This window comes from Hippoglossus hippoglossus, chromosome 6 (assembly GCF_009819705.1).
Source record: "Hippoglossus hippoglossus isolate fHipHip1 chromosome 6, fHipHip1.pri, whole genome shotgun sequence".
Taxonomy (NCBI): Eukaryota; Metazoa; Chordata; class Actinopteri; order Pleuronectiformes; family Pleuronectidae; genus Hippoglossus; species Hippoglossus hippoglossus.
In genome coordinates, this window is record NC_047156.1 from 7,260,890 (window position 1) to 7,273,987 (window position 13,098).

Below are 13,098 nucleotides of genomic sequence, written 5' to 3' on the forward strand. Positions count from 1 at the left end.
TGACTTTGTACTGAAGGTCTCGCTGCACAGGAAACAAGCTGAATGTCTCCATGTGAACATTTAACCTGTCGTACTAGGTAGAGAAAATAATTCTACATGTGAATGTCTTTCTTACAAAACAAATAAAACAGACCCCAGGAGAATTCATGAGGGATTATTGAGCTGAAAAAACAACACACACAGTGGTTCAAGAAAGCCTTTTCTGCTTTAATACAAAGAAAAGAAGCTTTTCACTTCAGAAAATACAAGATTGGTCTGATTTTTTTTTTTTATCTCCTTAAATTGACGTTTTTTTCCCCCGTTTCTTATGAAATGCTGCTGTTCACCGCTGCTCAAACAGCTTTAATCCAAATACATCCCTTCTTTTTTTTTTGCTTTGGACTTGATCAATGTTTACTTTTCTTGTTTGTTTTTTTTGGTAAGAATCAGGCCTTTCCTTGAATGACATTTAAATTTTGTATCTTTTTTTGTTGTAAGTGCCCACGGTGCCATGTGACACCCTGTCCAGCAGATCCAGAAATGTCCTGTTGCGTCCACATATTGCATCCATGCTCACCTCATAAAAACGAGGTACAAGGCAGGGCAAAATTTCTTCCAAAATAGATGTCATATATATATATATACATACATATATATATATATAGCAATCATATATACACATTCGTACATACATATACTAATTTATGTGATGCAAAGAAACAAAAAATGTACACATTTCTTACAAAATTGTAACAAAGACTGGAAAGTGTTTTGTTTGCTCCGGAGCAACGACGTGTCGCCATTTAGCTTCTGCGAGGTTTCGTCCACGTTTCGCAGACGCCAAAGTCTTCTCCCAGATTTGTGTCCAAGTTCAACTGGCACAGAACTCACAGAGAGAGCGAGAGACGGACAGAGTGTGAGACGGAAACAAATTGGAGTTGCAGAAACGGAGGTTAAAGAAATCAGAGTTAATGGAAGGAAGAAAAAGAGAAACGGTGAAATGAAAAGTGATGCATGTGGAAAAGTTGCATGACCCACCCCACCCCCCCTTGAGCCAAAACAAAGAAATGTAGAAAGGAAAAAAGAGGGAGTGTTCACATAAAAAAGCACAAACAAATTTTGTGTTCTTTTATTACTAAATATAGTGCAACAATAAACATTGCATTTCTTTCACCCTTTCACTTGAGTCTGACGAAGTTAACTTTGCTTTCCCCGCTCTTTTCTCTGTTCTTAACACTTGCTGTAAATATGAGGCGTTAACCCTTGTTCTGTCACTGTCCTGTGCCACAAGGTCAGTCCTCCTCTCCGGGAGAAAAACAGGCTTCAGATTCAGAGACGTAAACATAACACAGACCCTGCTCGAAACAAGACAAAAAAAACAACAGGATGAACATAAAGAATAAAAACAGAACAAGTGTTGGTGTTTTGGGCAGCATGTAAATTTTGGAAAGGCAGGGCAGTTTTGATGGTGGCGATGACCCCCGCAGTCATTTAGCCAAATCCTCGAGGAATAAAAACCAAGCTGTGAGAACCACAGCGCCCCCCCCTGCATCGTTGTGCGCGGGAGCAGCTGCGGCCTTTGGACTGGTCGGGCCTTAGAAGGCCTGCTGGGCTGGGTTGTAGTTGAACGTTGTTGGCACGTGAGGCCTCTCTTCCAGCTTCTCGTACTCCAGATGAAACTCCTTGGAGATGCAGACACAGTTTCAACGATGGGAAATGTTCTCCTCCACAATTAAAGCCAGTAAAAACGTTCTCCAGATGAATTGAGCGGACAGATTCTTACCTTGGCTACTTTTCTCCAGTTAAGACAATCAAAAAAGTAGTAGGTGCCCCTCTCATAGTTGTTGGTCTTCAGTGTAGGCTCCATGCCGGGCGCCCTCGTTATCCAAACCCGCTCTTCTTTGTGGTACCTCCAGTCCCGGTTGAAGCTGGAGAGTGAGGTTGTGAAAGAGGAATAAGAAAAGTGGAGAAAACCTGTGAGCTTCTCTCTAAACAGACAGACACATGGAGACAATATTTCTGCACCAATCCCCACAAAGGGTGAAAATACTCACAGCTCTACTGCTGCCAAAAGCTGTAGCAGGTCTCCACCGTTCATGTAGTACAGGTAGAACAACAGGTCTTCGCCATATCGAGCCAGTTTGATCGCAGCCAACTACAAGCAGAGAACGAGGAGTTAGTTTTCCACTCGTACTGTAGATACATCTTTTAAAAATGAGGCCAATTAATGTGGCTCTGCTTTACCTTGTCCCTTATGTGGATATTGGTTAAATACTCAGAGGGAACATGGAAGTCTGAGAAGCCAAGAACAGACATAAGTGAGCAGATCTCAGAAGAGTCATTGTGACACATGTAGCCTCATATTAACTGAATGTCAATGTCTTACCGATGTCTTGAGGTCGACAAGGTGCTGAGGCCCACGGAGAGGCGAACTTGGGGTATAGGTTTCTGTCAGAGAATAAAGTTGCCGTAAGTTTTTCGTCTCTTATACAAACAGAAAATGCCAACGTAACCATGGTTATCATATCCGTCTGCAGTATTTCCTATAACTATTTAAATAAGCTGGTGATTTTGATTACTGAAGCAGTGATTTACTAATCCTATTTTAATTTTTGTTTCACCATTAAATGTTAATATAATAGGACAGCCCTCTTACTCTGGTGAGTTTAAGTTGAGTCCCAGTGTCGTGAGGTCGCTCCCCAGTGCCAGATGGACCATCCCAGGATCAGTCTCTGCCGCCCGGATAAACGTCAACAGGCCGATCATGCCGAATTGGTCTGTCACCATTCCTGAGGGAATGTTCGTCACCCGACCTGCAGCGGCACGACACACTCAGAGCTCAGCAAAGACACTGAAACTGGGAACTACAGTTAATACTTAGAGTCAATACATTACCTCCATATTTCTAAACCACACTTTGTGCACGCATTGGAGAGCAAACCAAGCCAATTATTTATTTTAATACGTTATGGTCACAGACAAGTGCACGTAAAGATTTAATGATGGTCTGTATCATAGTAAACATAATGTTTTGGTTTCCTCTATGTCCCTTATCCAATAATTATCTAAACCCAAAATACAGGGTAGAGAGCCCAACTGCCTCACCCAAGTTGTGCGATTAAGAAGGGATGTCTCAGTGGAATTGGAGCGATACGATTGGCTGAGAGGTCTCACCATCGGGCAACACCTGGATTCCTTTCTTCTGGTTGTTGTTCTGTGCTGAGGTCGTCTTGTCTCCGGGGAACTTGGGCCCATCTGCATTGGATGTGCTCTTGCTTGTGGAGTTCAAGTTCTAAAACAACAAAAAGCAGTTTTAAAAGGATGTAAATGTGTGATCATATTTTTTCTCTTTGATGTGCAACCTTGATGAAAAACAGCCAGAGTAAAGTCATCAGTCGCTCACACTCACAGTTTTGCTGTCGTCATTGTTCAACGTGGGGTCCTTGTAGTTCGGGCCAGGCAGTGCAGGGAAGTCCTCGTTGTGGATGGAGAAATCCTGTGTCTGTTCTGTCGATGGCTTTGTCACCATGCCAACTTGATGATGACGATCACAGTGAAGTACAGATTACACAGGTTCTAATGTAAGTAACACACTTTCAACGATATCCCGACAATTCTTTCTACGATCTCACACGGTCACTGAAACAAACCTTCGACTATGAAGCCAAGAAGCTAAAGCCACTTCCTCTCCTCTGCGAACCTACTGCCTTTGGCTTAATGTGTGTAAAAATAAGACACTTTACTCCGTCTAATGGCCTACCATAGGGAGCCCTCCCAGCCAGAGGGTTGAGCACCGGTGTTGGGTTTCCAGTCCCTTCTCTTCGACTCCTGTCTGCTAACGCAGGGAAGTCTGACAGATCCAGTCCTGTTAGATTTTCACTCCCATCTGCACCAAGGTTAGGAACAATGTCACATTCGATGAAATGTATTAATATTATTTACTGTCATATATTCATTCATTTAATTCAAGATTTAAAAATTTAAGTATTTATGAAATGCACATCTCACTGTATTTAAATTTTTTTTAATCAGATTGCTTTCTTAATATTCTATATATATACAGATGTGTTTCAGGAGTGTTTCTATAAAACCCACTAATACTGATCACTAGGTTGACCCACCCAGGTTACGGATTCTAACCTGTGCCATTGAAGATGTTGCTTGATAACGAGTTGTTCATCCCAAAACCCTGGTTGCGGTTCATACCGAATCCTGACATGCTGCAGAGAGAGAGAGAAACCAAAACAAAAAGATGACATCAGCTTCAAAACATTCACTTCTAATAAAAATACGTAAAATGAATAACAAGTGTTCAGCTCTGTCTACCTGTTTATGGTGAAGGGCTGACGTGCTGGCTGCTGTTTGGGCATACAGATGATGCTGGGTGAGCTGCGGTTGGGGCTGCCCAGCCCCGAGCTGCCCATGCTGTTGGTCCTGCCGCTCATCCCAATGCTTTGACTGACCTGAGAGTGGTTCAGCATGTTCCTCGTGTTCATTGGCAACGTCCCCCTGTAAACACAAGATCAGATCTGATCAGTTTTTGCTCCTTTCAGGGCAAACTTGTGCAATATGACTAAAATATATACATATACTTCCATCTTCATGACTTTGGCCATATGTCTTGCTGAAGGCAAAAGCCTTTTGCAACAGCTAAGTTTGGAGTTTGTTTTGAGATCAATACTGTTTGACATGATTATTGCGAAGGAAGTTTAAGGGGTTAGAGGTGTTTGAGCCCGTTTCATTCAGACTTAACATCCACAAACCACAACTATGAAGCAGAAGTAGCTTCTCTTTTAGGTCCAGGCTCCTCGTTTTGTCTTGGCTGGCTGGAGTCCATCTTTTCCTCAGAATGACTCTGTTCTGTATCAAATTCACTCTCCTCAGTGTTTGTTTGTGTTGCCTTGATGCACATTTCCTGTCTGCATCAGTGCCATGAGTTACGAAAGGCAAAGTGCCGTCCAAATGACTGTTAATAGTCGTAAAGATTGATTTGCGACACAGTGAAATAAACAATAGTGCATTATTATGAAACAATAGACATTTTTCACCATCACATTATGTAAATGATCACATCCCACAGCCCTTTTAGTCACTGTTATAAACCGGTGTCTGTTCAACCTTTGTCTTCAAACGCACAAATGAGCCCCTTCACACTGACCTGCTTGGTGACGGAGGGGTGTGGAGGGACATGGTGGAGACTCCTGTTGTGGGAGTGATATGACTTGGTAGCTGCGTGCCTTGTGTGAGATTTCGGTTTAACTGAGGTGTGCTGTTCCCCATGCCCCTGACTGAAAAGCCCAGTGCACCTGCAGTAAGACAGAAAGACAAACAGACACTGTCAGGCAACCAAAAATATCTGTCCAACTGTTAGTAACTCTTGTCCTACTTGTTAAAATGCCTCTAAAAATTTTGAAAAATACAAGCATCACGTTTCAACAAGCATAGAATATCTTACCACTCCAGGTTTGTGACATGGGAAAACTGTGGTGATTGTCTGTATTTGAAACAAACTCACTTTGTGGACCATACAGACTTGCACCGAGCTGCGACAGCTGACCCGACGACGATGGTGAGGGGGAGGAGAGCATCTGAAGGAAAAACATTTGAGGAGAGGACCGAGTAAGACGACGGGAAAACAGCTCCTCTGGTGATAACTCAAGAAATTACTAAATAAGTGCAGAGCTGAAGGCAAAAACTCACATCTTTGTCCGATCGATGTGGGAACATCGACGGCTGATTGTAGTACATGCTTTCATCAGAGAAGTCGTTATCGACCACCTCGACGAACTCTACAAATTTCTTTCTAGCACCAAACATGCCTTTTGTCACCTGGAGAGAGAGAGAGAGAGAGAAAAGAGTGGTGATATTAAAGATGCCCTGAAGAAAAAAGTCAGGGAAGTCATTCACTAAACTAATACATATAAGATTTCTAATCTAAATACACTAGACTAGAGATGTCCTGACATCAGCATCGCATGTGCCACAGATACTGTCACAAGTGCCGGGACGGGCATCAGCGAGCAGACAATTCCCTGTACTGATCTGATACCATGTCTTTAAAGTATATTAGTTTCACCCAGATAACACTGCAGTTTCCTTTTCCTGGAAATCACTTCTTCTTCATCGTTTTTAGAGCGGGGAAGAAGTGGTGATTTCCTGTGATGCAGCACGAGCCAGATCTACCTAAAATGTCAGCAATGTTGCACATCCACAAGTAAAAGGGTGATGTGTACTGTATGTATGATAGCGATCATCACTTACATACAGTGCTAGAGACGTGCATCTGTTGAAATACATATATATATATATTGTAATTTTCTAAATGCACTAATATCTGATTTCCTGTATCGTCCAATACACAAAGTCCTGATATCGGAATTATGTCAGGAAGGGAAAAATGATATTGAACATCTCCAACACTGATTTCTTTGAACCTGAATGTTCCCTATACAAACTTTGAAATAGGCAAGTTTCACCATAATAGGTTATATGATTAAAAATCCTCTAATGTTGAACCTCTGTTTTCATTTGACAGATTAATGTGGATCCTTTTGTTTTAGCTCTTCACTGACAACACAAAGACCTAATGTGAAATGTACTTTCCCTGTGTATAACAGGACAGTATTCTCTGTGAGTGCAAGAAAATCCCAGATGCATTTGTTATTCTCGTTTCTGTGTCAATGCACAGCGACATATTTTGGCATCAAATCGCTGCTGAGATAAAGTTTTGAACTGTGTGTGTGTGTGTGTGTGTGTGTGTCTGGTTTCAATGGGAACAAGATGATGAACTTCCATTACAAAGTAAACTGTTGTTTTTTTTACAGCCCAGCTCACAGGCAAGTAGCTTCTTGTAGCTCTTTAATGACTTTTATATTTAATTGATGCACATTTAGCTAATTTGACACAGTTGAGAAAAAGGAGCAGCAGCAATGCTAACAGGCTAGTTAGCCAACAGTAGAGCAGCTAGCGTTAGCATGCTAACTGTAATCACTCTGTGTTAGCATAGCCAGCTAAGCGGCTACCCTCACCGGAGCTAACACACCGACACCTTTCTACAGCAAATCCCCCAGACTTGGTTGCAGAGCCGCGGTCGGAATCGGACGGTGACACGGGCCCTCTCTGGCTCTATGTACCCGGACAGCTGTTCCGTTTTCTCGCTTTACTTTACGCTCCGTCCGCAGCAGCAGCAGCAGCAGCTTCAGCTCTGCTGGAGCTTCAAGCTAACGAGCTGCTTCCGTGTGGAAACTGGAGGAAACCTCGAGGGGACTGGCTCGGGCTGGCCGGTTGAATTTGGTCAAGAGCCTCTTTAATGCGGCGAAAAAAGAAGTAAAGAAGCCTCACCGCATCAATTTCCCTTCGCTTCGTTAGATCCAAGATGGCTGTGTGTATTCTAAATCGAAACAGGGATAGCCTTTACCCTCTGACCTTACAACCGGCTGACCACTTCCGTACACAAAACCGCTCTGCTCTTTTTTTTTATTAAGTTATTTAACCGAGCACAGATATTACGAAGAAGAACACACGTGGCATTTTCCTCACATCTGTAAGGAAAATAATTATAATAATAATCACAATAATGATTGTTGTTGTTGGTATTGTTGTTGTTGTTCTCATTATTGTTGTTATTATCATCGTCAATCACAGAATTCAATCAGGATTTATGTGTATAGTCGATATTCACAAATCACAGTTTGTCTCAGGGCTAAACAAGGTGCAACATCCTCTGTCTTTAAAGGTTCAGTGTGTAGGATTTAGTGACATCTAGTGGTGAAGTTGCATGTGGCAGCTGAAGACCCCTCACCTGATTCTCCCCTTCAATACACGAAGGAGAACCTGTGGTAGCCTTCAGTTGTCATAAAAACTCAAAAGATGTTTAGTTTGTCCAGTCTGGGCTACTGTAAAGAAAAAAACATGGCGGCCTCCGTAAGAGAGGACCCGCTCCAGATGTAAATATAAAGTATTTAAATATAAAGGGCTCATTCTAGGGTAAAGAAAACAAGAATTCATACAATTTAGATGATTACACACTAATGAAAACATCACTAGGATTATTTTATATAAAATTTCTGCTAATAGATTCCTTCCACCTAAATCTCACACACTGAATCTCTAAACCTTCATCAAGAGTAAGAAAACACTACCAAAAAAACCCAATTAACAGGGGAAACAAACATAGAAACCTCAGAGAGCCACATGTGAGGGATCCCTCTCCCAGGACGGAGAGAAGTGCAATAGATGCCGTGAGTATCAGAGCACATCAATAGAATAACAATATTTACAACATTGATGAGAAAATAAGTGTTTTAAGTATTTGTAGAACAGAAATTGTTCGACAGTGATGAAGGGAGCAATCTAGTTAGAAGTACGGTGGAGTTCGTTAGGCTCTAATAAAGTGCTATTTTACCTCATCTGCACACATGCATACAGTTTGCAGCACTAACGATGAAAATCATCATCATCGCATAAATCATCCCTAATGATGTGACCCAGATATTTTACTTTGTTCTCTACATTTAGGACCTGGTCCAACTTAAAAATGAGAGAAAATGTGGCTTTTGATCCTCCCTGGTTTTAACAATCATGACAAAGCTGTTTTAGTGATCAGATTTAGATCTGGTGCTGCATAGACCTTTTTCACCGCAGATGTTTTATTGTTATAGCAGGAAAAGCGCAGCGTATTTAAAAGCCTATGACAGTTCATAGTCCATTAATACATAATGGGACAATCAATTACACTTTAGCTTTTTTGCTATGACATATAACAATCTCTGCGATGAACAGGGTATATTATGCAGTCACGTCTTTCTGTGTGTTCCGTCTGTTGGCTCTTTGAGGCCCCCCAATGCAGTGAGTGGATAAGAAGAGGCACAAGTGCTAAAAACAGTCTGTCAGTGAGTGAAAACAGACAGGGGGGGGCGACCATTGCCCCTTGTGATAAGGAAAATGAAATTCCTCCCCAGTTTTATCTTGTTGGAAAATAGCACTAATGAAGGTATGTAGACAACATGGGCAAATCACACCTCTGGCTGGCATGGATGACCTGTGACTTCCCACAGTTCAGGAGCAAAACTGAACTAAAACTTCAGCTTGAACTTGGATTTGGAGGATTAGAATGTTTATGGCACTGAGGTATCGACGCCACAATGACCCCACATGTCCAAGCAATTCAAAAAGACATGTACAATGTGGCACTGACAAAACACAGACCTAGAGAGCCGCACTCCCTTGATCACACTTCAATAGGCCTCTCGTAGTTTTTGCCCTGTGACTTAATTTCTCTTCCCTGCAGAAACATTTAAAAAATAATGCAATGATTCACTACAACCTAAGTGGGAGTAAAACCTACACGCTCCTTTGACATTATCCCTCTGTGGGGGCCCACTTGTCTGGCCCGGTGGCACAGATCCAGGACAGCATCCGGGCCGATTAAAACAGAATGTAAATGACCTTTGCTGCTCTTTTATCACAGAGCACTTCTCGAGCTTATCCCTGGCACCCTGCTCCTCCCTGTCTCTCTCTCGCTCCACCACCTCTGTCATCTTGGAGAAGAAGAAGGGTGGGTGGGGGGGGAGTCATTAGGCACAAATGGGGAGGAGAGCGCAGCCAGTGGTTGCTATCGCCATGAAAGTCAGGGCAAAGCTCAGAGCCACGAGGAGATAGCGAGAGGAGTGCGCTGGGGAATAACTGTCCAGGGGATACAATAGGTTTTCAGCCCATTAAGTTGCATAAACAAATGGCTTTCTGTTGGAGATGCTGAGAGTCGTGGAAATCAGCAGGACAACACTGGAAAGTAAGTGTTTTTTGTCAAACTTGTAATGATCACCTACATGCTCATTATGTTATCTGTTTTCTTTTTAATGACTAATGATGATATTGTCTTAAATTGTTCACCGTTGTGGCTTTTATCACATGAAAGATTGCAATTCGGCATCATAATCATGTAATTGCTGCTGCATACAGCTTCATTTTCACAAAGATGTATAAAATTGTTATTAACTTTGGTTTTTCATGTTTTCAAGATCAATAACTCCAGAGTGGAGGAGCATTATTTGGACGCCATGCAATTCTCTAAAAGATGCCAACAGCCTGCGTAAGTGCAACCCTTGCCTGGCACTATTGTGGTGTGAAGGACCAGGGGTGTGTCAGAGACCATTTAGGAAGATGGGTAATGTCATGCGAGGTGTCATCGCCTTGATTCCGTCAGAGCGCTGTCAACGCTTCTTAGTGGGGGACCTGAAAGAGATGCCTCTCGATCGGACCCTGGACCTGAGCAGCCGGCAGCTGCGTCGGCTGCCTCTTGCTGTGTGTGTCTTTGATGAGCTGGTGAAGCTCTACCTGAGTGACAACAACCTCAGCACTTTACCTGCTGATCTGCAGGGGCTGAGGAAGCTGCAGCTGCTGGCCCTCGACTTTAACTGCTTCGAAGAGCTGCCAGCAGCTGTCTGCAAACTGCCTCAGCTCAGCATCCTTTACCTAGGTAACAACAGGCTTTACTATCTCCCCAGTGAACTGAGAGTGCTCAAGGAACTCAATACTCTGTGGCTGGAGACTAACTGTTTCACTGTTTTTCCTGAGGTGGTTTGTGAGCTTTCCAATCTCAAGACCCTGCACCTCGGGTATAACCAGATAAAGAGTTTACCACAAGAACTTGGACAGCTGGAAGAGCTAAGAAGCATCTGGCTTGCTGGAAACCAGCTGACAGAGTTCCCGTCAGTGTTGCTGGAAATGCACTTTCTAGCTGTCATTGATGTGGATCGGAACAAAATACGCCGCTTCCCAGCCCTGTCTCACATGCAGGGGTTGAAACTTGTCATTTACGACCACAACCCCTGTTGTAATGCCCCAGTGGTTGGCGAGGAAGTGAGGAGGGTGGGGCGCTGGGCGGATTGTGCAAATGAAGAGCAGGACGAAGAAGGGCCAAAAGCAGCCAGTGAGACCACAGCCGAGGTTGTGGAGCTACAACCGGAAGAGGAGCACAACATTTAGGGTCAAGGAACAAAATGACCTTCAGCCTTGGTGGCGGCTGCCAGCACAGGATGAGATTCAAGTGGAGCACTTAGAGCAGAGAGGTGTGTTGTACATCAGGCTGATGGTCTTTGGTCCATATACGGCAAAGTCAGGCATATGTGTTTTAATGTGAGACACTGATTGATAAGTTGTCTAAAAACGTGGCCTGTGTGAACAGCGACACTTGAACCTTGAAATAAAAACATATCAATATGTTTGCTTACTGATATATATGAAATGTCTCTTATTGGAATTTATACATCTGTAAATACCTTCAAATGATTGGTGTAAACAGCAGTGAAATTGTAATTTGAAAGCAGGCTAGATCATCTAGATCCATGAATTGTTTCCTGGGAAAACTGTGTCTATCGTGCATTGTTAAAAAAATTCCTGGATCCGCCCTCAGTGCTAAATCTACACCAAAACCTAATGAGCTCTTCTGTGACCTACTTCATCCGTCCACCAGGTTTCATGGAAATCCATCCAGTTGGTTTTGCATAAACTTGCTTACAAGCAAACATATAAACTAACCAACAAACAAAAAACATACAGGGATGAAAGCGTAAAATCCTTGGTGGGAGAAACAACATTAGATTGTTTTGTTTGTCACAAAGGTTCTTACCATTTTATCTTATGGTACAAAACACCTAAACTTGGCAATTTAAATATAGTAAAGAGTGTCTTTGTGGGACTGTAATTCCGGCATTCATAGTTTTCCATTAATTTGAATACGCAGTTACTTGTTGCTGAGGCTGCAGATCATCTATGGGTTGCTTAGTTTCAGATATCCCTGATGCATGTACACAATTTAATCTTTAAACAGTGAGATTACACCAAACTCAATGTTTATTTGTAAGTTCGTACTTTATACTGCAGAGACGGAGAAAAAGCTTTTCTTGTTCCAGAGGAGTCTGAGATAATATCTGTACCTGCTGAGGCTTAATGTGAGGTTTTTAATACACGTGATTGATGGTTTGAGTCAATTAGAGCACTTCTTATCCAGACCAATGCATAATTCATCTGACAGATTGGGGCTGTGGCTTTGAATAAAGGCTGCTCCTGGGCCCTAATATCATTGCCATACGGTTCTGGTTAGAGACAGATCATAAAGGCAGCTTTCTAATGCCGCAATGTACCGGGAAAATGTTCTGTAAACAAGATTAAATGTCAATGCACAATTTATCATTTGGAATCCTTTTCAACAAAACGGGGGAAAAAGATGGAATTAAATTGGCTGCATACCAACTAATTTACTGGAAATGTGATTATTTCAAATTGGTTGCACAAACTGAACTATTGTATTCTCAGCTAACACTTAGGCTCATACACGCTTAAGGACAATTTCACTCTTTGTTGGAGTTATTTCACAGGTTCAGTGTATAAAGATGTATTCCTGTTACATTCTCTATGTCAAAGATAAACTACTTGATGTTGTTATAGCACTTCACTTTAGATATTGAAATATCGGTGTCAAAAAACCAAGTTGAAGGAGCTGGTGCAGATCTCAGAGACAGTGGCCTCTGTCATTCTTAAATGGAAATAGTGTGGAATATAAAGATATATTTTCATTTATATACAGTACACGTATCGTATATTATCACCTAGCTTCATTTAACAACCTCCACCCCCTTTATCCCATTCATACACAGATGTAACATGGGTGAACGACAGGTCATGAGTGACAGCAATCACAGGAGCTCCATGAGGACGCCAGGATTCACACAGGGACTGGGTAGGACAAGGGCCGCCAGCTATCCAAGGTGTTCTGACCAAAGGATGCCTTGGTAGAGGTCTCACCTCCAGTCCCTACACATGAAGCAGCTCCAGCGAAACAAGCTGTGGTACCACTGGTCTTACAGATACTGTCACGCTACAACTGATCTGTGACCAGAAATAGCAGCATGCAAACAATAGAGTAACCTGAACAGCAACCTGAGGGATTGACTGATAATCAAGCGATGAAGACGAGTGGGTTTGTGGTGGCAGAGAGTGGATGTGGATGCAGAGTGGTTTTTAAGAAGATAGAATCAGGTGGACTGAGTGTGGCATGCTGACTGATCATATATAATATTGTTATAATAAAGAAATTAAAAGATTTGACACAAACATCAC

The 13,098-nt window shown here is 42.4% G+C and overlaps 2 protein-coding genes across 5 annotated transcripts; one reads left to right on the forward strand and one right to left on the reverse strand.

Moving 5' to 3' along the window:
* Positions 1 to 192: 192 nt before the first annotated feature.
* Positions 193 to 7,445, reverse strand: cnot2 (CCR4-NOT transcription complex, subunit 2). Of its 4 annotated transcripts, none has more exons than XM_034588011.1 (15): positions 7,321 to 7,445; positions 5,680 to 5,808; positions 5,435 to 5,567; positions 5,138 to 5,285; positions 4,306 to 4,488; positions 4,120 to 4,199; positions 3,740 to 3,865; positions 3,389 to 3,513; positions 3,154 to 3,271; positions 2,636 to 2,792; positions 2,366 to 2,427; positions 2,224 to 2,273; positions 2,034 to 2,134; positions 1,763 to 1,907; positions 193 to 1,661 (listed from the first exon to the last, which is right to left on the reverse strand). In XM_034588011.1, the coding sequence occupies exons 2-15, from the start codon at positions 5,794 to 5,796 to the stop codon at positions 1,575 to 1,577; spliced, it is 1,632 nt and encodes a 543-aa protein (XP_034443902.1). In that variant the 5' UTR covers positions 5,797 to 5,808; positions 7,321 to 7,445; the 3' UTR covers positions 193 to 1,574. The 4 variants fall into 4 exon arrangements, with proteins under 4 accessions (XP_034443902.1, XP_034443905.1, XP_034443903.1 ...); XM_034588014.1 differs by having other exon boundaries at positions 5,495 to 5,567; positions 7,321 to 7,328; XM_034588012.1 differs by lacking the exon at positions 7,321 to 7,445 and adding an exon at positions 7,008 to 7,314.
* Positions 7,446 to 9,345: 1,900 nt separating this feature from the next.
* On the forward strand, positions 9,346 to 10,980 carry lrrc10 (leucine rich repeat containing 10). The gene is made up of 2 exons (XM_034587968.1): positions 9,346 to 9,769; positions 9,999 to 10,980. Exon 2 carries the CDS (start codon positions 10,141 to 10,143, stop codon positions 10,963 to 10,965), a length of 825 nt encoding a protein of 274 aa, XP_034443859.1. The 5' UTR covers positions 9,346 to 9,769; positions 9,999 to 10,140; the 3' UTR covers positions 10,966 to 10,980.
* The last annotated feature ends 2,118 nt before the right edge of the window (positions 10,981 to 13,098 follow it).

Coding starts and splice junctions, on each gene's coding strand:
- lrrc10 (XM_034587968.1), top strand. CDS start 10,141: ATGGGTAATGTCATGCGAGGTGTCATCGCCTTGATTCCGTCAGAGCGC.
- cnot2 (XM_034588011.1), bottom strand. CDS start 5,796: ATGTTTGGTGCTAGAAAGAAATTTGTAGAGTTCGTCGAGGTGGTCGAT. Junction 3,514..3,739: donor GGCTGGGAGGGCTCCCTATG/GTAGGCCATTAG, acceptor GTCATCATCAAG/TTGGCATGGTGACAAAGCCA. Junction 1,908..2,033: donor CTTTTGGCAGCAGTAGAGCT/GTGAGTATTTTC, acceptor CTCACTCTCCAG/CTTCAACCGGGACTGGAGGT.